A 21,728-nucleotide genomic window follows, 5' to 3' on the forward strand; every position below is an offset into this window, starting at 1 on the left:
TAGCACGCTCCCTCAGCATCTACCTAGGCTCATACTCGCTAATCAGATCCTTCCAACCATGAAACGCATCGTCGGTCAATATCAGGCTGTACGAGAAATCATTATCAGAAGTGTCGACGTACAAACAGCCGCCTTCGACAATGTAATTCAGCCTCTAATTGATGTGGACAATGAAACTCAGGGGGATATTGCCATTATTGCCATGCTTCGTTATGCGTCACCCGACCGAGCATCTCGTCAAGCGTCTGAAGAAGCTTGTACTCTTGTTAACGAAGACCTAGCCGCCTTTACCGCGAGATCAGATTTCTGATTCTTGTTAAGAGCTGTCAAAGAAGCCTGCCAAGAGACTTCCCTTCATTTTGAAGCTCAAAAGTATCTCGATAAGCTGTTTCTAGAGTTCAAACAGGTTGGACATGGCACTTTGCAACCAGTTCAAATTCAGGAGTATCTAGAGAGAAGAAATTGCATCGATGGCATGCGATGAGAGTATAATCAGAGAATCAGAGACGGTACTGGAGGTCTTTGGTTCACTATTAATGAACTGGCCGGTGTACAGCAGCATGATCTGGATCGTTTCGAAAAAGACCCAGAAAAGCACGAGATGCGATTCGTTCGCTTTTCAGCAGCTGATTCTTTGGTGATATACCGAAGTGCCTCCAAAAGTGCCACACGGAAGAAAATGTATATTGGCAGTGCCAATAATCTCAGTCAAAACACCGAACTCTTCAAGAAGATTGTTGTAAAGAGATTTGAACGCTCGACTTTTGGGTTATGAGAGCCATGCAGCTTATCGACTAGAGAAGAGACTAATGAAATCTCCCACAGGTGGAAAGGCTTTTGGATGATTTACATCACGGGATATCGGCTCGGGGAAAACAGGACTTGAGCTTTTTGGTGCAGCTAAAGCAAAAGGACGCTGGGGATGATCCAAGAAGCCCAGACGACGATAAAAGCGTGATATTTCCTTGGGACTATTGGTATTACGCCCACGTAGCCGAACAGCGCCTGCATGTCGATCCCGAGCAGATTGCCGAATATTTCCCACTCCAGCATGTTATCACAGTAATATTGGAGATGTTCTCTGAATTCTTACAACTTCGCTTTTGTCCTATATCTCAGGACCAACTCGAAAGCTCAACATGGCATGAAGATGTACGAGCTTATGCTGTTTGGGATGATAGAGAAGCATCGAAAGATCAATTCATTGGCTACCTCTATATGGATCTTCTTTCAAGAGACAACAAGTATAAAGGTAACCAGAATGTCAACCTCCAATGCGTAAGTAGTCAAGATGATTCTGACGGATACCGATTTCTAACATAGTGTTCAATCAGGGCTACCTGAAAAAAGATGGCAGTCGAGTGTACCCAGCAACCCTTCTCATGTGCTCGTTTCCACAGCCTGCGCCTTCAGCTTGCACCTTACTAAAGCACAGCCAGATCGTTTCTCTCTTCCATGGTAAGAAAACCCCGTACGAACAGAATAAATAACAGGGGCCCACTAGATCAGAATTGGGGCATGGCATCCATGACTTGCTGGCCAGGACAAACTACGTGGCTTTTCACGGTCATAGGTCACCCCCAGACTTTGCTGAAGCGCTCAGCGTAATGCTCGAAAAGTGGTGCTGGATGAAGCCTGAACTCAAACGCGTGGGTCTCCATTACACGAGGACCGATCTGCGCTTAAAGGAGAAATGGCTTCGAGAGCACCCTGGAGATTATCTTCCCCTGGAGCGTATACCCGATGATATAATTGAGAGGTTGATTAAAGGCCGCCAAGTGACCCGCTCGTTGTGGTATCTTCGTCATATGTGAGTATTATTCTCTCAAGAAGCTTCGTGGCTAATGATACTTTTATCAGGGTTTACGCCCGGTTTGATATGACAGCTCATCATCCGAAAAGTCACACTGAGCTACTGAACATGGATTTCACCAAAGTGTTTAACGACCTCCTGGAGCAGCTGTGGCTTGTTCGTGCACCCCTGCCAGAGGACCAAGGATATCCACACGCCGACCTAGGTCATTTGGTTTCTGGCTACGATGCAGGCTACTACTCATATCTCAGGCGAGTTGACCTAAACCTAACTATGTAACAACGGCTAATTGGCTATTTTAAGTGCGCATGTGTTTGCTGAAGAGCTCTTCGAGTCGACGTTCCTTGAGGATCCTAGGAGTGTATCCGCCTGGGATAGGTATAGGAAGGGTATTCTTGAATTCGGTGGAAGTAGAGACGAGTTAGAGCTACTTCAAGAATATCTTGGTCACAGCCCTACTGCTGAGCCGTTGCTTCACGATATTTTACAGTAAATAATGCACCGCTGAACGTTGGCGTTCTTTACATGACAGATAAGTTGTTTGCAGTTGAGACCTGTGGCTGAGGGCTTATAATCACCACACAGAACTTAGTAGTAGTAGTTCTTTACAAGACACAGCCCCCTCCTCTCTCAAGGTCACATATAATCGGGGCGGCTTCATTTAGAAGCTTAAAAATTAAGACAATAGCAATATTCACTAGAGTTTGTCTTCTATAGTGTCTATACCTTTTCCGACATTAATGACCTTCAGCCTAACCTTCCCTCCCTCCAGATATCATCGCCAAAATCGAACGCCCAGATTTCTCTCCCAGTGTCAACATCGCAAACCGTCGTATCCAGTTCCCATCCGGCTGTTTACTCGGATCATTCGCTATCCGTAGAATATCCGGTGGGCAGTGACTCTCCATATACATCTTCCTCTCCTGCGTCTTCTCCGGCCCTTCCGGCGGAATCGTTATAAAGCTCTGAAGAACCATAGCATCACTCGCCGTCATATTCGTAAGAATATCCCGCAACAATGTCCTTGGCAGGTAATAACCCCTCCCCTGATCGCTGAGACCTTTCTGGGCTATTAAAAGCGTAGCTCTTGCTTCTTTAGGATCTGTATCTCCAACATCTAATCCAGATCCAGTTATGATTTGTTCTGGTTCGGTTGATGTTGCCAAGGATTGGATTTTGTTTAGGGACAGGAATGCTAGCATTGCGAGGAAGCGCGTTAGCATCATGTTTCCGTACTCGAAGCTGTGTCGCAAATAGTGAATTCGTAGTATGGTCTCGAAGTAGCCTCGATACTTTGAGAGGGACTTTTGGAGTTCTTCTTCCTCGATGGGGAGGTTTGAGGCTTGTCTTTGCCCTCCTGGTGCGAGAATTTCGTACAGTTGGATTATAACGTAGCAATAATGGAGACTAACAGGTGTTAGCAATTTTCAACTCATTTTACCATCAACCTCTAGGGTTCGGGTGAGATAGGGCCGACGTACTGTAACTTGAGTTGTGAAGGAGAAACAATCTTGGTTGGCGACAGTGGCTCTGGTAAAGCTTTATACCATGTATCCAATCTTTCCGCGATCTCAATGATGTTCGTAGCCCCATTTCGGAATAAGTAAGAATCAGGTGAATCTTCCTGAATCCTCAGCATGGCCTCGTTAAGAACCATGCTGAAGTTTATCTTTGCTTTGAAAACCGAGGCAATACGCAGTGGGACCAGTGTTGTACTCGAAGGATATTTGAGCCAAATTTCTCCAAACCAGTCTGGATCGCGGTCAGGATCGGGAAGCGGAGTCTTTGGTGGCGTTTTCAACAACGGCTGGGTCATGAATTGGCAACTCAATGTACTACTTTTGTTAGCTATGAACCAGCTGGAAGAGAAGAGTCTTACCATTGCCAGTGGAACAGAGACCAGGCCGTAAGATCATATGAGTTTCTCAGCTTCTTGTTCATAATGTAGGTCGTCGGTTCGAACAACCCCAACTCATGTGCTATTTCCATTGACCGGACGAGGAAAGCTGAGGATAAAGGATCCATATCAAACATATTGACGATAGTAGTCAAAACAAGAGCTGCTTGTAACGTTGTCAAGCTTCTGTTATGCGTCACCTCAACTATCCAGAGTCTTCTCGCTTCTTCAAGGAATTTGTAACCAAGGCTATTGGGATTCCAGAACTCTGCGGGCTCAGATATAGAATTTCGACATTGCTGACACCTTATTAGCAAGAATGAGCTTTATGGTAGATAAGGGGGGGCGTACGCATCCAACTGCCAAAACAGCGTTGACCAGAAGTGATGAGCAAAATGTATTAGATCCACTGATCATATCGTCTAAGAAATAGTCCTTATGAAAGAATGTGAACCAGTCATATTCTTGAAGGAAATAAAAGCGTATAAGCTCCCTCGTTGTATTATCGCTGGCGTCCACAGTAGTCCATCTCGAAGGCACTATCTCATCCAGCCTTGAGTCAACGATGGTTGCTGCGTGATGAGGTGTCAAATACTGTGCCCGATATCCTAAATCTGTTTCGGTAATAACCGGAGATGCAATACTAACAACATCATCTCTTGTACTCCATTCATGTATGAGAGATCTCATGAAGGGATTGTCTTCAGTCTGAAGATACGTCGGCATAAGCGGAGAGTAAATAAACTGATATCGAGATCTTGTCTCTGGCACGAGCTGTACTTGGAGGAGTAAATCGGCGCTTGAAAGTTGACGCATCAAGGTTTCGGCATCGACACCAGCTTGAATCCGTCGAACGATTTCGAGTGCTTCAGCTCGTGGGCGTGTTTGAATAGCTCGATATACAACGGCTGCAGGGTGTGATTCTAGAAGTGATTCGTATTTATCACGATAGTCTGTTTCTGGCGACGGTCTGTACACACACTCGAGTTTCCGCGCCCGACATTGAGAACATACCGGTCGAACTCCGTTACACTGTAAAGACCGATGAGTTATCGCCCCGGTACACAAATAGAAACCATACTGACCTTTATTTTCTTCTGTCGACATGCTTCACATGCCAAGGCCGTTGGAGCTCGTTTTCTTGCCAAGGGAGCAGTCTGATAAGCATGATTAGAACTCTCAGCCGGTCGGGGGCGAGCAGCTGGGAGTATGCGTCGAGTACCACTGCTTTGAGAGGTATCTTGAGCTGATGATGTCGATGTATCAGAAACACTTGGCGTTCTTTGAGGTGTCATTTTGGTAATTTGATGTAACTTGGTTGATGATCAAAACTGCCATGATTTTAACGAGAGTGCAAAGCCCTGATTCAAAGGCTGGGATCACACAAACGCGTAATTGACTCAAATGGATACCGGTTTCTTGGTTATAAACTTTTAAGTGCTTTTTCTATGTTCGAAACATGATGTCATGGTGGTTTAAGCATGATGCGCTTTATGTCTTGGGCCTCTTTATGAGAGGTTCTTTCTGATTCGTTGGGTCCTTTGCTCCGATCATGTCCTGTATTTTTGATAGGCTGGTTCATTGTGGTATAGCGTCGATTGGAATGGGATGATAGAGCCTCAACGCCGAGTCGTTGAGTCGTCGAGTCTACAATTTGGCTGCCCATTTTTCTATTACCTCTTTCGTCGTGTAAATCACTACTTAAAATACTTCTGAGATGATTAATTAGTACTCAGTATTTGAGCTATTGTAAAAATTGGTCTTTGTACCATCGAGCCATGACATTTCAGATGAATATTTCAAGTAACATAGGTGATCTGCTCAACATGACCCAAACCACAAAGGTGGCGATTCAAGCGGTCACCTGCCTCAGCCCTAGAAGGTTCATTTTCAAAGATAAAATGATCCGCGTCTCCTTGTGACATTGAGTGGAGATCTTCAAGATCCGTGATGACTGTCAGTCCCTGAAACTGGACGGCATAGAGCCCATCAGCAGCCTCACATAATCTGCAATCAGATTAGGGTTAATTTAAGGAATCCAAGATCCCTCGAGGTGGATATCGTCATCGGAATCCCGTCCATAAACCCGAACTCCGTCTCATAATCTTACATTTGCCTTCTCCACCATCAGATGGCAGATCCCAGATCGGCCTATTATGCAATATTGAATATTACCCTCCGGGTCTAAAGTTCCTGGCTACCATACTATTGGAAATCCAGGGTCCTGATCGGCAGAAATTACCCAAATCGCTGTTATGACGCACCACGCGATCTGCGCCAAAGCATGCCACTATTCCCAACATGGTCTTACCCAGCGCTGTCATATTTGTGGTGGGGATAATATCGCCTCATAAGCCAAGCATGTAATATCATAAAAGAAATAGATTTCACTTATATCAAGGCTAGAATACTTCGGTTGGCTTGGAATATCAAATTCTTTGTTCGTTATCATGCCTGGTGTTCCAAGAAGCAGAGGCTGTAATACTTGTCTGAAGCAAAAGAAGAAAGTAAGTACAGAGATCCAAGTCCTTGCGAGGAACCCCACTAGGAACTTACTTACATCAATTAGTGTGACCAAGCCAAGCCAGCTTGCTCAAGATGTGCTCGGCTTGGAGTACCCTGTGTCGGTTCAGGCGAACAGAAATATGTCTTCAAGCCAGTATCATTCACCAAGCCATCCAAAGCCAGCTTTCAAAGAACAAGAAAACGCGAGCAATCCTCTCCGGTATCCATCTTACATAAACCCCAGAACTCATCAACTCTTCTCGAGGCCAAGCTTGTTGCGGCACTGAAAATAACAGACCTTCGATACGGTCTTCACTGTTATGGTGTCTTCCTGGAGCATATTCCCAACAGGCTTGGCCGCATCCATTCTCTCGATGCTTCAGTTGATTTAATGATGAGTGCCTTGCCTTATCATTACACACATGACATCCCATCTGAGGTTCTGGCCAAGTATGACTGTGTTTTGAAAGTATTGAAAGCTTCCCTGAATATAACGGGCACACGGCTCAGTCCCGAGTATCTTGCGGCCTTTCAAATTATGACGATATGCCAGGTAATTACCTCCCTCACATAACGAGCAGGCACTGACATAGTCGGAAGAGCTGGCTGGGACGAGCAAATAATGACTTGAAAAGTCATGGACAGATTCTTGCGCGGTTTATGGATACAGCAACCGAAAAGAGTTGGAGTGGCACTTTTGAACTTAAGTTACTTGAGACCTCACTGATGGCTCTATTTCTCGAAGCTCTAATCGACCCAGTCATCAGCATGGCAGATCATATCCCTCTCATAACCTCACAGTCACGCCAGAACGCATACAATCAAGATCAGGATTTTCATATTCAAAGTTTTCAAGTACAAAGATTGCCCAGGATACCAAAGTTTTTGCATGAGCCTCTGCGATATATGGACGAAATCAAAACCACATATCAAGAGATGCGAGACAATCACGCAAGAATACAGCGCCACCTCGAGAGTCTAAAGAGGCAGAAATCTCCTTCTGAAGACTTACGCGGTCGACCAAAGCTTAGCCACAAGCTCCGCGTCATGGGTGCGATCCTTCTTACGGCAGCAATAGTTTTGAATCGCATACTCCGAGCAATATATCCAGACGATAGCGTTTTACTTCTAGAAGCATCAACCTTGGCGAACGAACTTATCACCCTTGCTAAAATGGCATCCCATCACAGACCTCTTGGTGCCAGCTATATCCCACCATGCCTGGTAGCTGTGGTAAGTCATGTTTCGGCTAGTACGATCTCCTGCGTGCTGTAAATCACTGATCACTTGAGCAGTGGGCGACGACGAGTGCTTTGGAAACCCAACAGAATGAGATTGAGCTGTTGCTCGCGGAATATCAACAGGACTATGCTCGCATAAATTGGATGGACCAGGCCGTATTACTGGAGTCATTAAATGGAACAATCCTGGGGCGACTATCTGGATCGAATAGCCGCGATGAGAAGTCTAATAACGAGGGAAATCTCGAGATGTTGATGGTCCACTGTAGAGCTGCGTTTGGATCCATTGGATGTTGCTTCTTCACTTCAAACTGAGACTCTTGGTCATCAAGCCTCGACAGTTCACAATGGGTATGGTAGCTGGCCAGAAAAGTAAGACTCGGCCCCTGTTGAGGGAGAGAAAATTAAATATTACTTATGCCAAAAAGTTGACATCATTATAAGAGTCATGCCGTATATCAGTATGTTCCCGTCAATCATTAACCGTCAAGATGAGCGGATTAAAGAAGGATAATTGCTCCAAGCGCCACGCCAGCTACAGCAATAAGAGAACCCTCCAAAACTCGAGCCGCATTAGGCGCAGCAGTGGTAGACGCAACAGTTGGTGTAGAAGTAGAAGCAGCTTCCTCAGTCGATTTAGTCTCAGATGGAAGAACAGGCGCCACAGTAGTAGATCCAGTCGTCACCGCCGCAACTCCAGTCGATTCAGTCGGTTCAGCCGTAACATGCTTCGTCCTTGTTCTCGTCTCAACCTCAACCAAGGTACTAGGCTCAGGAGTTTCCGTCACTGTTGTTTCCGGTGTCGTCTCAGCCGCTGAAGCAACAAGCGTAGTCGAAGGTTTCCAGCATGAAAGGTATGAAGTTCCAATTGTTTCTGTGCCGGTATATCCTGCGCATCCGGGTACACCTGTCTTTGGGGGTGCTCGACCGCCGCCGCAGTCGAGAGGATCACAGATCATTCCATCATCGGGATCGAACCAATGCACTATTTTATCTTCGCAGGTTGTGAAGCTATGAGTTGAACAGCCGAATCCAAGGGCTCGCTCGGCGAGCATGAGAAGTGGGATGGCGGAGAGAAGACTTGGTTTAACCATTTTGGTTGTTTTAACGAATGTGTCTTGTGTAAGCGAGTGACGAGTTTAACGACAGATTTGACGTGAGATTTTGACGTAGAGGATGGCCGTGCTTTAAACCAAAATCTCACAAGGGTCTTGACAGTATTACCCGGTGACTAAATGGGCCAGCTGTAACGTATGATCTTTAGCGTTCCCCAAATCCTTCTTCTCGCGGCTGAATTGTTGTCCTATGACCTTTAAACGACCCATGCTGTAGGAGATTGCGGTAGAAGCGAATGGGTTAGTTCAAGAAAGAAGAGCTGTGATTGGCTGCCCAGGCTCGTAATCTCTTTGCTGTGCCGTTCTTCCATCCCCTGTAGAAGGAATACGAGCCTTGGAGTTAAGGTCAAGTCGCTGGCGGATCGACTTCAAGGATGATTGTGTGCTAAGAAGGGAAATCACCGAGCTGAAGAGACGTGGTCATTCTCGCGGCTGAGGCAAATGGCAGCAAATCGACTGTGGAGCTTCTCTTCTCAGAAGCGACGACTCATGTATAGGTAGATATATAAGTATGATAATAAAAAATTATATCCCCTACCTGACGAAATCCTCAATTCTTGGTTTGGTATGAAGTGACGAAAATAAGTGACAGGGTTTACAGCTCATAACGCAGTGGCCGAAGTTGTGAAGAGTAGAGGACTTTCCTTACATCGCAACCGTAGAACCAATAGCTCGGTAACAAGTATTATATAGCACCTCTATATTTTTATTAAATCGGATACATCGCATAGTATAAGAAGGACAATGAACCAATCATCGCAACTCTTTTAAACATTATGACTCTATTTCATCCCATCAAGTCCCGGGTAGTATCTGATGACTCCGATACCGGCCGGCCGATTAAAATTCCGGCGGGGTGGCTGCCATTCGCGACTCATTCCATCCCATTTCCCAACGAGGGGCACCAAGAATTTTCCAAGCATCAACAAGCAAAAGCACAATGGCCAACGATTCGACGCATACGCAATCGCAAGTATACCTCTCCACAAGAGGTGGTGACTACGGTGTACGATACATCTATCTACAATCGCAATTGGCACTCAGCTGACCCTCGAAAGCTCTCCTTCGAGACCGTTGTCCTAAAGGGATTGGCCGCCGATGGCGGTCTTTTCCTCCCCCATGAGATTCCCGCTGCGACAGAATGGGTGCGTACGAACGATCAATGCCGATATCCTTTATACTTCCTGGCTCCGATCGAAAGCGTTGGATTAATGAGGCAATGATTAACGCGACATTAGCAAAACTGGAAGGACCTCTCGTACCAGGAATTGGCTTTCCAGATCTTCAGCCTCTACATCTCCCGCAGCGAAATCCCCGCCGAAGACCTACAAGGCATCATCAACCGAAGCTACTCTACATTCCGCGCCCAAGAAGTCACACCCCTCGTCCAATTGAAGGACAACCTTCACCTCCTCGAACTATTCCACGGACCCAGTTACTCCTTCAAGGACTGCGCGCTGCAGTTTCTCGGTAACCTTTTCGAGTACCTCCTTGCGCGAAAGAACGAGGGCAAGGAGGGTAAGGACCGACATCACTTGACTGTTGTTGGTGCGACGAGTGGTGATGTGAGTCATGTTATGGCCTGATTGCGGTAATATCCTAACGTGTGTTTAGACTGGATCCGCCGCTATCCATGGTTTGAGGGGTAAGAAGGATGTGTCTGTTACTATTCTGCATCCCAAGGGCCGTGTCAGCCCTATTCAGGAGCTTCAGATGACGACATGCACTGATGCCAACGTGCATAACCTTGCCGTCACTGGTACCTTTGACGATTGCCAAGTAAGTATACCTCTCGTACGCCTTTCGCGTGGCGCTAATAAATTTGTAAGGACATCGTTAAGGCCCTCTTTGGCGACCCCGAGACCAACGCCTCCCTCAAGCTCGGCGCCGTCAACTCCATCAACTTCTCCCGAATCCTCGCCCAGATCGTCTACTACTTCTACTCCTACTTCTCCCTCGCCAAGAAGTCCTCCACCTTCAAGGTCGGCGACAAAGTCCGCTTCGTCGTCCCCACCGGAAACTTTGGCGACATCCTCGCCGGATACTTTGCCACTCGCATGGGTCTTCCCGTCGACAAGCTTGTTATCGCAACTAACGAGAACGATATCCTTGATCGATTCTGGAAGACTGGAAAGTACGAGAAGCAGCCTGCCAAGGGCCCCGAGGCTGAGGGCGGTCTGGAGGTTGATGGAGTCAAGGCTCACGAGGAGGGTGTCAAGGAGACTCTTAGCCCTGCTATGGACATTTTGGTTTCGAGTAACTTTGAGCGTCTGCTTTGGTTCTTGGCTTATGAGTTTGCTGCTACTGTTGGTATGGATGTTGAGTTCAACCGAAAGCAAGCTGGTCAAGAAGTCGCTACTTGGCTCAAGGATCTCAAGGTCAAGGGCGGTTTCGGCCCCGTCTACGTGGACGTTCTTAACAGCGCCCGCAAGACCTTTGAGAGTGAACGTGTCAGCGACCCCGAGACTCTCGAGACCATCAAGAACATCTACGAGCAAGTCGGCTACATTCTCGATCCCCACTCCTCCGTCGGCGTCACCGCCTCTCTCCGATCTGCCCAACGCGCCGAGGCCAACATCCCTCACATTTCTCTGTCCACAGCCCACCCCGCCAAGTTCGCTGGTGCTGTTGAGCTTGCTCTTAAGGATGAGAAGGACTTTAACTTCCAGGAGAAGGTTCTTCCCGAGGAGTTTGTCGGTCTTGAGAAGTTGCCTAAGCGAGTTTCTGATGTTTCGAATGATTGGAAGGCTGTGAGAGAGCTTGTTAAGGAGCAGGTTGAGAAGGAGCTTAGCGGACAGCGATGAATGTGAGATGTAAAGGTGTTGGTTTTGGGCGGTTCTACATGCATATTTAGAGATGTTAAAATGATCAAAAGACGAATTAGACATATTTTCTGAGTTTGAAGATGACCTGAAGGTGAGATGGCAATGTGGACATGGCTGGTCCGACGTTGTGCGGAATTGTATCCGCGTTCAATTCAGTAATTCTGCCTTGATATGCCTTGTCAACTCAATTTGGTCGGCGCTATTCCTATAGTTTGATAGCACGTGGCTGACTTTTGAGGTTTGGCTGGTGTCAGTGAAATGCCAAGCTGGTAAAATGTTCAGCTGCCAAGACGACCCCCTGCTTCCAGCTCATGCGCCTTAGCAATTGCATAAAGACCATGGAGCCCTTCTGATCGTACTTCTTGAGTTCCACATACCACAATACAGCTTCTCCAACGTTGAAACTATCACTATGAGGTCTTATCTACCTATCACCTTGTCCTTCCTGCTACGGTTGACAACGGCTGCAAACACCGAAAGTGGTTATCTTGCAACCGTTACCCTTGCCCCAACGGCCTCAGGAGCCGAAGCTTTTGATCTTGAAGAAAAGCGCGCAGAATGTTTTCAAGCTTGTTATAAGACTTATGGAAACTACACGTCTTGCACTAGAGGAAGTGTCCTTAAGTGCTGGTGTAATGAGTCTGTTGATTGGGTTGAAAGAGAGGAGGATTGTGTTTGGACTATTTGCGGTCCATCCGCTTATAACCGTGAGTTGCAGTTTGAGATTTAAAGGATAATGAGAGCTGATTTTCGGTGCTAGTTTATGCGGATGTTTTGACAAGGATTTGTGAGACTGTTACGGCTTATGCTAGTCAAGCCATTGAGACAGGATCAACGGTTCGTTCGCAGACCTCTGAATATTGAATCGATTTGCTAACACAGAATAGTCTTCTGATGAGAATATAAATTCAACTTCCGTAGAGACTACAAACAAAGCTGAAGCTGAGACGACCAGTCAAGCTCAAGCCACAGAGACTTCAACTTCTGGTAGTGATGCCACAACAAGTAGCAGTGAAGCAGCAGCTACGAGTTCTGAGCCCAGCAGTGCTTGTAAAATTGGTTCATCTCTAAGTCTTCCGGCTGTTCTTGCTGTTGGTGCAGTCTATCTTTCTAGGATGACCTTTTGATATGCCAGTCAAGAATATGAGCTATAGATACAGTAGCAACCCGATACAGTAAATCTAAGGAGCTACAGTAGATATGAATAGTAAGTGTTTGTCAGAATTCAAGGTCTATGTGAACGAGAGCAATGCTAGTGTTGTTCCTTGTCATTGATTGGCTGCCAACACGCTCCATACGTCACTCCTCAACCAAGTTCAATAGGCATAAGGCTAACTCTCGTCTCAGCGCTTAGTCGAGTAAAAAGACTATTATCTTTTACCGATACGGAATTGTTTAATTCACACCAAGGATCAGATATATAGTGGTGGTACTGCGTCATCGATCCACTAGGTCTCCGGGAAGACGGCATTTAAGGATCAAGGCGGATGTGGGGCTCTAGACATTTTCGGTATATCATATAGTTCCCTTGTAAATGATCGTCACGGAGCTGAAGAAATGGAAACACGATCTATATGTCAGTTGACGTGTTTGGTATACTAGTCTAAGGCGTAATGTTTGATTGTCAAGTTCATTCTATTGGACCCCTGAGTTTTGCGGTAAATTCTTCGTCCATATTAAAGATGACCGATCTTGGCGAAGGTTCCTTGAAACCTTGCATTGATTCATGATGCAGAGTTTTATGCTATCAAGTCAATTACCTATGAATCAAACGATTATACGCCATGATAGAAACGTGGCAGATTGTACTGGCTGGTGCTACCCTTTCGGGGTATCTGCTGGCCCTGCTACACGATGATAACCAGGAGTCAATGTTTCTGCTTGGCTTACTAGGCGCGTTGTGTTTAGAAACAACACTTTGGTGCTTTTACAGGATCATTATCCGCCCTAGGTTCATATCACCTCTTAGACATATACCTACGTCTGAAGGAAATCATTGGCTTTGGGGCCATGGTATGAAGCTGTATCAAGAGCCTTACTGCTCGCCTGTGAGAGAATGGTACGTAAACCTTAACTGAAACCCTTTCCACTTTACTCATAAAGGCTGGTGTAGGAACGAAACGGTCCCGAACGATGGTCTACTACGATACCTAGGGTTCTTCAACGCTGAACGAATCGTTCTGACATCCCCCGAGGCTCTCCATGAAGTTCTTGTTACCCAGAACTACTCTTTTCCGAAACCTGCTAGCCTAAGAGAAACAGCAGGACGATTTTTAGGAATAGGTCTTATCCTCTCTGAGGGAGATGCCCATAAGCTGCAGAGGCGGAGTATGAATCCTGCTTTTGCACCGAGGAACATTAAAGCTCTCTACCCACTATTCTGGGATAAGACGAGAGAGATGATCGAGAAGATTACAGCTGATCGAGCTGAGACCGTGGAAGTGGTGGAATGGGCTTCGAGAACAACTCTGGACCTCATCGGTGTGGCAGGCCTGGGCAAGGACTTCGGTGCCATAAAGGAAGAGGATAACAAGCTAGTAAAGACATACAACGTCGTGTTTCAGCCATCAGCTCGAGCTCGGATGCTGCACCTTATCGAGAGCTTGGTTCCAGCATGGGTTCTTACAGCTTTACCTATTAAGCTCAACTTGGATATGAGCCATGCGGCCCGGTCAATACGGGAGACGTGTAGAGAAATTATCTCTTCAAAGCAAAAGAAGCTAAAGGAGAAGAAATTAGACGATATGGATATCATATCCGCAGCGATACGGACTGGGACATTTACTGAGGATGGACTGATCGATCAAGCCATGACCTTACTTGCGGCTGGTAAGTCTTCTCCCTAAGGACCTTAGTTATAGCTAACAGTTCCAGGTCATGATACAACAGGAGCAGCGTTCACATGGGGCATCTACCTCCTCGCCAAACACCCAGAAGTCCAAGACCGACTGCGCCACGAAATCCGCCAACGCCTCCCTCCCCTCACCCAAGCAAACGAATCCCCAATCTCCAGCATCAACATCGACTCAATGCCCTATCTCCAAGCCGTCTGCAGCGAAATCCTGCGTTTCTACGCCCCCGTTCCCCAAACCCTTCGTGAAGCAGCCCACGACACAACTATCCTCAACCAGTTTATCCCAAAAGGCACACGAATCGTCATAGCACCCTGGGCTACAAACCGCTGTACTAAGCTCTGGGGAGCAGATGCACAGTCGCTTAACCCTGATAGATGGTTGTATGAGAGTACACATGGAGGTGCAGAGAGTAAATATGGGTTTTTATCGTTCTTGCAGGGTCCGAGGGGGTGTATTGGACAGGGGTTTGCGAGGGCCGAGTTGGCGTGCTTGTTGGCGGGGTGGGTTGGAAGTTTTGAGTTTGAGTTGAGGGATGGGGAGTTGATGGATGAGAGGAATGTTGATGTTAAAGGTGGCCTTACGGCACGGCCAGCTGGTGGGTTATACGTGAAGGTTAAAAGATTAGAAGAGTGGTAGATGGATAAAGATATATAGACTGCACATTGAAATTATTTGCAAATACGAGGTTGATTATAATGCGTTAGTCTGTAAAACTATCTAATACTCTACAGCTTAGCTCTCTTCTCACCAGCAATATCACCCAACCACTCTTCCACAAACCTAACACATTCATCCATCTTCTCATAAACAACCTGATGTGTCCCTTCAACCCACTGAACATCAACCCTCCCCCTCAATTTCTTAACATCAGCCTCAAACATCTTTGTCGGCACAGCAAAAGGCCTCTTTGGCATAATAGCAAGCAACGGGACACTTATGTCCTTAAACCGATCATAGCACTCTGCGGGAGTCTGCTTATCGTACCATAAAGCCCAGTCCAGACGGGGATGAGCGATGAGCTTGACCCCTCCCTTGTCGTTGGGGACTATACCGTGTTGGGTGAACATGCGGATAGCGCGTTCATCCCAGTTTAGCGTACGTTTATTCTCTCGAAGTGCTGTTTCAACGGCTTTGCGATCGGGGAAGTCTTTCTTGAGACCGAGGCAGAATATTTCTTTGGGGAGTTTTGTCATGGCGTCGTTGATCTTTCCGGCGGGGATCATTGCTGGGTCGACAACCATGAGACTGCTGAAGATGTTTGGTGCGTGGACGGATGCTAGAATAGCAGCTTGGGCACCGAGACTGTGGGCAAAGACATGAAGATTCTGTCGCGTAGGCTGTTGAGCTTGGGCTGTTGGTCTGCGAGGTTCAAGATGCTTCGGTAGCTCTTCACCAGGCTGTAATGGGAGATAAGCCGTAAGGAAGAGCAGCAAATCCCGAACGATATCCTTCTCATTGGCGTATAGATATCCCACAGGATTGATGTGAGCTGTCTGTCCGCTAAGTGGCATGTCTATTGCCCAGACCTCTTCAACCTTGACACCAGACTTGCGCAATCGAGGTAGTAGGTCTTCAAGCATAGGTTCAAACATCTCCTTGGGAACTCCCATGCCCGTAAGCGTGAGAAGAGTTATACCCTGTCCAGAGTTATTGGCCTGGTTGGCTGGAATATATCGCTTGGCGACCAGCTTCGGCAGTGGGACACTCGATCTCTTGCTCTGCTCTGAGTCCGAGTACAGCTTAAATATACCGTCGTTGGCTTTCTTGCTGTTTGCATGGTATGGGATGTTGTATGCTTCATCATCGGGAATGTTGGACGGGTCGTCGTTGAACTTGGCTGGTGGCCACGCAGCAGTCTCGTCGCGGTCATCTGTTCCTCGGAATGTATGTGTAGATGCTCGCCATTGAGACTCGTCACACAAGTTTGCCGGCTCGTTCGTGGCATTGGGGTCTTTAGGAGGTAAGACAAGCGGACGGAGCAATGCCCGGTCGTACGTTGTGGATAGATTAAAGCTCATGGTTATTGATTTACTTGTATTAAAACCGCTGAAATCACAGTTACAAGAGAATGCAAAGAAAGTATATAGGAAAAACAGTTCAGCTCATTGCTATTGTATTTGGATCAACTTCTCGCAGGCCGATCTATTTCCGAATTCGGCAATTATACAGAGTATCCATGCCGCTCCCCACGGGGCTACTTGAAGCTAATTCTGTCAATCAAGACACTTGACATCATTGACATCATGTTGAGATACCCAGCGTAGACCAGGGTCGTTAAATCAGAATCAAGTGGAATACTTCCGCTCTCATTCCGATCATCACTCCATTCCCGAAAGACATCGGCTCCGAGGTTTCATTTTTCACTCCAAGTGACAGGCTACTACCATCAGCTATTATGTTCGGCATCGATCTGAAGCTCATGTATTTCAAGGCGGCTATGAGTCGACCCTTTCTTCAATGTACCGTGAGAGTCTATGTCTGTAAGAAACGTAGAAGCATTGTGTATTATTCTTATATTGGACTATCATCTGAGATTATCAAGATAACAAAGATCATGCCTTTCTACTAGGTTTAAACTTCCTTCTATTCAAACATACGTAATTAGATCCTAATGACGCGCCATTCCCGAAATTGCTTCTCAACTTTCCGTCCCTCTAGTGTCAACCTGTCCAAGTCTGACACTCTCATCATGTTCAATCCTTACTATCAACCTGCCGGCTTCTTTCTGCAAATCATCCAAATCTGTCTCCTGCGTTTGATGTACCACATTAGGTCCATAAAACAACAATGGAAGAATAGAAGTCTTCCACACAGGCATTCCTGGATTAGTGAACCCTTGGATAACGGCAATTATCAACAAGCCCATCGTGATAGCCATGAGACCAGCCGGTAACAGCACCCACCGCCAATCAAACACAGTACAGATAGCCATCTCTGTAGCTTGACCCGAGACCTTATCTGTCCCTTCCAGGGAAGGGGCTCTTACGCCCTGCTTGCGGAAGTTGTTTGTTACAGCGGTCGCAAACAAATCAAAAGCAGCATCTAGACGTTCGAATGTTGAATTGTAGAGTGGAGGTAGCCACCATTGGTCACCACAATCAAGCTGCTCTTTTGAGCCGCTATATATATTGGCCAAGCAAACGGTATTGAAAAGGGTAGATTCAATGAAGTTTGCTAGTCCTTGCCGATAGCGAAAGGTGAGCGTGTAGACGCACTGGAGTGGGACTGTGTAGTTGGTGCCGTCAACTGCGACGATTGTTTCAGTGCTTGAGGGATTGTTGGATTGGGAAAAGTTGGCAAGTTTATATTCCTTGCCATTGATCAAACATGGCGTTTGTATGCCGATCCGATCCCCTGCGATGTCGTTGGTAGCCCTGTTGTAATCAACGGGCTGCTCATCAACAACCTTCTCGATAAATGTTCCCTGCTCAACTTTCGCGTGATATTTCTTGATGCAAGGATAGAGGGCACATGAAGTAGCTATGGCATTCTGAAAACGCAGTGACTCTGGAGTTCGTGAGCTCAGCCTATCCTCCGGACAAGTTGCGTGCATGTTATCGGTCACATTGCTGCAACCGCTCTGTGTGAAGCTTAAAGTTGTCAAATTCGAAATGGCGACTTTGGCCAACTCGGCAAAACTGGAGTCGGGGGTGTCGAGCGCCCAATCTAAATCTCCCGACATTACCATGATCTGGCTGTTGACAATAGCTTGAATCCACTGTCCATTTGGCAGAGTGTAGTTGTAAACTTTGCCGACGTAACCATTGTCTCCAGAACTATTTTTTCCAACTTTCAGGTTGATGAGCTCCGTAGTGTCAATACAGGCACTGCACATGGCAATTGAGGAATGAGTAATCCCTTGGGAGTTTGATGGGAATGTGCAATTTCCAGTGGAGCAAGTTGCTGCTATGGCTGTATCCTTGCCCGTAGGGTTGACAAGACCATTCATCATAGCGACTTTCATGTCACCTGAAATGTGATTGCCGGCGGCACTCGTTTGGAAGCTCGAATTGACGCCAGGAACATGGTGAGAGATTGGTAGAGATGCCTGAGCTCCTTCAACTGTTCTTGAGCAAGGAACTGTGCTGACAGATTGCTGAGCAAAAGGAGTGATCGCGGGAGATATGATAATGACAAGAGCAGCGATAATGCTCACAAAGCGTGGAGGGACGGACCAAAATAACTTGATCGCCCCAAGGATGCCACGACTGGCGTTATTGAAATGATGAAGATCAGAAACAGGACGAGGCTTCTGCATAGCATTCCATCCCATCTGGCCAACAAGTTCAGCAACGACAAGTAACATCGAAGCTCTCATAAAGGTGCTAAGGATAGCAATAATTGTGTTGAGGCTAATGTCGTATGGCCATGGTTTCAAGACTCTATTGTTGTTCTGTGCTGGAATGACGATAGTAGCTATCAGCAAGCCGAGAGCCAACAGTAATGACAAAGTCTCCCATAGCCAGGACCGAATGGGGCCAGGTTTGGATCCTTGTGAAGAAACATCTTTGGTTGTAATATTGATGTCGTGGTGTTTGCGTTGTTGTGTTGAGAAGGTTTCCATAATGAATGTTGTGTATGGTATGATGAACGCCACGGAAAGGAAAGCACAGAGCAGCTTCCCTCTTTATCATTGACTCGAAGCGCCTTCTTCGAGTCCTAAGAATGCCTTACCTTCTGCAGGAGAGAGCCACGGTACTTGCCTTGCCGGGAGGCTTGTTAGTGTGAGATGCTGAAAGTGTAGGGTGACACTAGCAGATTTGCAGGCTTACCATGTACCCAATTGCAGGGTTTATCCTGTAGATGAAACTCATAACCAACATGCATAAAGCACAGCCAATAGCAAGCGCTAATTTCGCGCTGAGACACATGTTAATGGATCTTTGCAGAATCCTTTTTATTAGATCATGCCATGGATCGTCGTTTGTGCATCTGAGCCATTGGAAAGTCATGAGGAAGAACGTGTTGACTTTGACAATTCTTTTACTGTAGTAGAAGCCTTGATATGAGCACTATATAATCTTGGCCTGAGATATCATATACCCACCTTTCAGAGAGATGAGACCTCAATTGGACGCACATTTCGAAGTCTGAACATGATAAGAAGACCTTGATCTCGATCGTTCAATTCAGAGCCAACTTGAAGGCAGGCGCCTAATTCTAAGCGCTTGGTTAAACTCCAGTCTCCGGCAAGGTACTATTCGCGTCAATGGCTCCAATAACAATGCTTGTATCCATATTCGCTTAGTATCGAAGCAAGGTATCAAGGAAAAAGCCAAGGTGATTACCATTAGAGTTTGATTTCGAACGGAAGAAGCTATCGTTGGATTCATATCCCTGGAGGTTAGGATCCTACCATTCATTGCTCGACCCAACACTTGGCTTATTTGATATTATTCACCTTCCCACGTCAGTTCGATAACCTATTACATCAAAAGTGATTTGATTTAAAGCCTGTATTAATAGCCAGTGACTTGTCATGGAGCTAGGAAACTATTAACACATAGGGCCCCGTTCAGATAGCTCATTCATGCCCCCTCAGAAGCTTCTTGTGCTTATGCGCTGGGGTTTATTTCTGTTCATGATTGTCAGATATAATAATACTCGGGATTCCTTTAGTACTTACGCCGCAGTTCTTGCAAGAGCAGCTCTGGCCACAGGAGCAAGAGCTAGGTCCGCTGCAGCCACAGGTAGATCCACAATCGCAAGCCATGATGATATAAGGAAGTGCAGAGTTGTCCTTGATAGTTTCAAATATTGATATGAAGGTTTCTAGTACGTGGGCTATGAAGTTGGCAGTCCAAAGGCTTTATATAGGTGCCCAAACCCCCGCATCCAAATACGGAAACGGGGCACATGTGATGATCTGAGCATGATCATGACGCACCCATGACTATTCTAGATTCTAGAAACAGTTCTTCGGGCCGTCGGTAATTGTTGATGAAGTGGAGATAGACTTTGGCTTTGCCCGACTTGGCTATCGGCAAGTCACAGGCTGGTTGCTAACTCTAGAATCAGCCTATCATATTTTAGATATATGACGTTAAATAAGGTCACACAGGCTTACTGCAGAAACGCCGTGTAAATTATATGTCATCAAGTATCAGAAATGTACAAAACGAGCGAGAGACAAGTATATTAACCAACCAGTCAATCAACACGTCGAAGTGGTGTTGCTATACTCTTATAGAAGCTTGCCAACTGCTCAGCATCCCATTGTCTCGTTGCAACAGCAACATGAGCGTCCTTAATCTGGTCATCGATTTCGTCGCTGGTAAAGAGTGCCACCGTAGCTGGTAACCGTGTAACTGTAGGAACATATTGGCCGCTATCAGGGCAGTTCTCTTGTTGCCATCCTGATAAGCGTGATTTAGTGTGATCTTTTGGGCGAGGATGCTTGCTAGCTGAAAAAGATCATTTTGACCATAATGCATGTGTTGCTGGGGAGAGAAAACAGCAGACTCGAGGTAAGTGGCTTGGGTAGGTCTGGCACGAATGATATTTGTTTCGTAGAGCCGAATGATTTGACTTGCAGTGAGAAAACGAAATTGGTGGGCAGACATGATGATTTCCAGAATACTAGCTAGGTATATTGTATAACCATGTTTTTTATCCGGGTAATACAGAGGTATGTTCAATATGTAATTGATTAGAAGAAGTTGTGATGATGAAGCGGAGTAGCGGGACTACTGGGCAGGCCGATTAAATGGAGTGGATGGATACCTGAGGCTTGAAACAGGGAGGAGAAAGTTGAAGAAAGGAAATCATTATCTGTATAAAAAGGAAGAGCGAGATGATTTATATGTCGATTGGGATCTACATGAAGAGCAAGTAAATAGATGAGAGGGCGTCGGCTCGAGTGAGGCTGTCTCATAGCCTGTCTAGCTAGCTATCCTTCAACTTATCCAATGCGCCCTTAAGTTTGACAGCGGTTTCTCGCGACATTCTCTCGAAGTCTTCTATGAGTAGAAAAGGCATGAAATGATTAGAATGGTTCGAAAATGTGTGCGTGGTAACAGGATACGAACCATCCGGTGACCCATCAAGTGTGATTGCGTTCCAATTCCCAGTGAGCCAGAGTGTTGCAGTGCTCATATCTCGCTTGGAATCGCCGACTTCGGGCTCAACGTAGATATAGCTTTCTCCAGAGTCGCCAATCATGATACCAGTATCATAGGAGACAGGCATGCCCTTTGAATCGATGGTGGTGAACTTTGCGACAGCATTGTGATATAAACGAAACGGAAAGTTTAGGGTAGGCTTGACCCTCCAAAGAGATGCGCGGATGGAGCGAGGGAGCACCACCTACCAAAGCGGAACGTGATGCGCCCGTATTGCTCAAGAGAGTGGAATGAACAAGATTAGCAAATTGTTGTTGGTGTAAGGATAACAAGTCATGTCAGGTGATCTTATGCGGCCTGGGTGTTGGGCCAGCCGTGTATGAGGTGAGTCACGAAGGATGAATGTTGCTAACGCA

At 46.4% G+C, this 21,728-nt stretch overlaps 11 protein-coding genes across 11 annotated transcripts; 5 read left to right on the plus strand and 6 right to left on the minus strand.

The window, feature by feature from the left end:
• Positions 1 to 58: 58 nt before the first annotated feature.
• Positions 59 to 2,306, plus strand: BKA55DRAFT_594541 (peptidase family M3-domain-containing protein; the record flags this gene model as incomplete). Its single annotated transcript, XM_046195675.1, has 9 exons — positions 59 to 142; positions 182 to 257; positions 324 to 444; positions 505 to 739; positions 826 to 1,252; positions 1,324 to 1,458; positions 1,510 to 1,810; positions 1,861 to 2,064; positions 2,117 to 2,306. 9 exons carry the CDS (start codon positions 59 to 61, stop codon positions 2,304 to 2,306), a joined length of 1,773 nt encoding a protein of 590 aa, XP_046048417.1.
• A 192-nt stretch (positions 2,307 to 2,498) lies between these two features.
• Positions 2,499 to 5,005, minus strand: BKA55DRAFT_738813 (uncharacterized protein; the record flags this gene model as incomplete). The annotated part of the gene is made up of 5 exons (XM_046201405.1): positions 2,499 to 3,220; positions 3,295 to 3,648; positions 3,693 to 4,009; positions 4,062 to 4,742; positions 4,796 to 5,005. 5 exons carry the CDS (start codon positions 5,003 to 5,005, stop codon positions 2,566 to 2,568), a joined length of 2,217 nt encoding a protein of 738 aa, XP_046048418.1. The 3' UTR covers positions 2,499 to 2,565.
• Positions 5,006 to 6,160: 1,155 nt separating this feature from the next.
• Positions 6,161 to 7,849, plus strand: BKA55DRAFT_728726 (uncharacterized protein; the record flags this gene model as incomplete). Its single annotated transcript, XM_046201188.1, has 4 exons — positions 6,161 to 6,217; positions 6,280 to 6,768; positions 6,816 to 7,448; positions 7,511 to 7,849. 4 exons carry the CDS (start codon positions 6,161 to 6,163, stop codon positions 7,769 to 7,771), a joined length of 1,440 nt encoding a protein of 479 aa, XP_046048419.1. The 3' UTR covers positions 7,772 to 7,849.
• A 107-nt stretch (positions 7,850 to 7,956) lies between these two features.
• Positions 7,957 to 8,550, minus strand: BKA55DRAFT_690737 (uncharacterized protein; the record flags this gene model as incomplete). Its single annotated transcript, XM_046199553.1, has 1 exon — positions 7,957 to 8,550. One exon carries the CDS (start codon positions 8,548 to 8,550, stop codon positions 7,957 to 7,959), a length of 594 nt encoding a protein of 197 aa, XP_046048420.1.
• Positions 8,551 to 9,469: 919 nt separating this feature from the next.
• Positions 9,470 to 11,552, plus strand: BKA55DRAFT_569590 (putative threonine synthase). The gene is made up of 5 exons (XM_046192945.1): positions 9,470 to 9,577; positions 9,630 to 9,716; positions 9,810 to 10,136; positions 10,186 to 10,350; positions 10,401 to 11,552. The coding sequence occupies exons 1-5, from the start codon at positions 9,512 to 9,514 to the stop codon at positions 11,373 to 11,375; spliced, it is 1,620 nt and encodes a 539-aa protein (XP_046048421.1). The 5' UTR covers positions 9,470 to 9,511; the 3' UTR covers positions 11,376 to 11,552.
• Positions 11,553 to 11,808: 256 nt separating this feature from the next.
• BKA55DRAFT_540055 (uncharacterized protein) lies at positions 11,809 to 12,523 on the plus strand (the record flags this gene model as incomplete). Its single annotated transcript, XM_046190212.1, has 3 exons — positions 11,809 to 12,103; positions 12,157 to 12,233; positions 12,284 to 12,523. 3 exons carry the CDS (start codon positions 11,809 to 11,811, stop codon positions 12,521 to 12,523), a joined length of 612 nt encoding a protein of 203 aa, XP_046048422.1.
• A 657-nt stretch (positions 12,524 to 13,180) lies between these two features.
• On the plus strand, positions 13,181 to 14,791 carry BKA55DRAFT_664179 (cytochrome P450; the record flags this gene model as incomplete). Its single annotated transcript, XM_046197689.1, has 5 exons — positions 13,181 to 13,317; positions 13,386 to 13,459; positions 13,500 to 14,225; positions 14,271 to 14,660; positions 14,690 to 14,791. The coding sequence occupies 5 exons, from the start codon at positions 13,181 to 13,183 to the stop codon at positions 14,767 to 14,769; spliced, it is 1,407 nt and encodes a 468-aa protein (XP_046048423.1). The 3' UTR covers positions 14,770 to 14,791.
• Positions 14,792 to 14,976: 185 nt separating this feature from the next.
• BKA55DRAFT_644914 (Alpha/Beta hydrolase protein) lies at positions 14,977 to 16,269 on the minus strand (the record flags this gene model as incomplete). Its single annotated transcript, XM_046197191.1, has 1 exon — positions 14,977 to 16,269. One exon carries the CDS (start codon positions 16,267 to 16,269, stop codon positions 14,977 to 14,979), a length of 1,293 nt encoding a protein of 430 aa, XP_046048424.1.
• Positions 16,270 to 16,889: 620 nt separating this feature from the next.
• On the minus strand, positions 16,890 to 18,815 carry BKA55DRAFT_513665 (uncharacterized protein; the record flags this gene model as incomplete). Its single annotated transcript, XM_046187914.1, has 1 exon — positions 16,890 to 18,815. The coding sequence occupies one exon, from the start codon at positions 18,813 to 18,815 to the stop codon at positions 16,890 to 16,892; it is 1,926 nt and encodes a 641-aa protein (XP_046048425.1).
• Positions 18,816 to 20,218: 1,403 nt separating this feature from the next.
• On the minus strand, positions 20,219 to 20,927 carry BKA55DRAFT_569597 (uncharacterized protein). Its single transcript, XM_046192946.1, has one exon. It carries the CDS (start codon positions 20,812 to 20,814, stop codon positions 20,428 to 20,430), a length of 387 nt encoding a protein of 128 aa, XP_046048426.1. The 5' UTR covers positions 20,815 to 20,927; the 3' UTR covers positions 20,219 to 20,427.
• A 52-nt stretch (positions 20,928 to 20,979) lies between these two features.
• BKA55DRAFT_569599 (uncharacterized protein) lies at positions 20,980 to 21,626 on the minus strand (the record flags this gene model as incomplete). The annotated part of the gene is made up of 2 exons (XM_046192947.1): positions 21,280 to 21,626; positions 20,980 to 21,210 (listed from the first exon to the last, which is right to left on the minus strand). Coding segments are annotated over exons 1-2 (230 nt in total), but the record flags the coding sequence as incomplete, so codon positions are not given.
• Between the last annotated feature and the right edge of the window lie 102 nt (positions 21,627 to 21,728).

The sequence above is a fragment of the Fusarium redolens genome, assembly GCF_020744475.1.
Source record: "Fusarium redolens strain MPI-CAGE-AT-0023 chromosome Unknown BKA55scaffold_9, whole genome shotgun sequence".
Classification (NCBI taxonomy): Eukaryota; Fungi; Ascomycota; class Sordariomycetes; order Hypocreales; family Nectriaceae; genus Fusarium; species Fusarium redolens.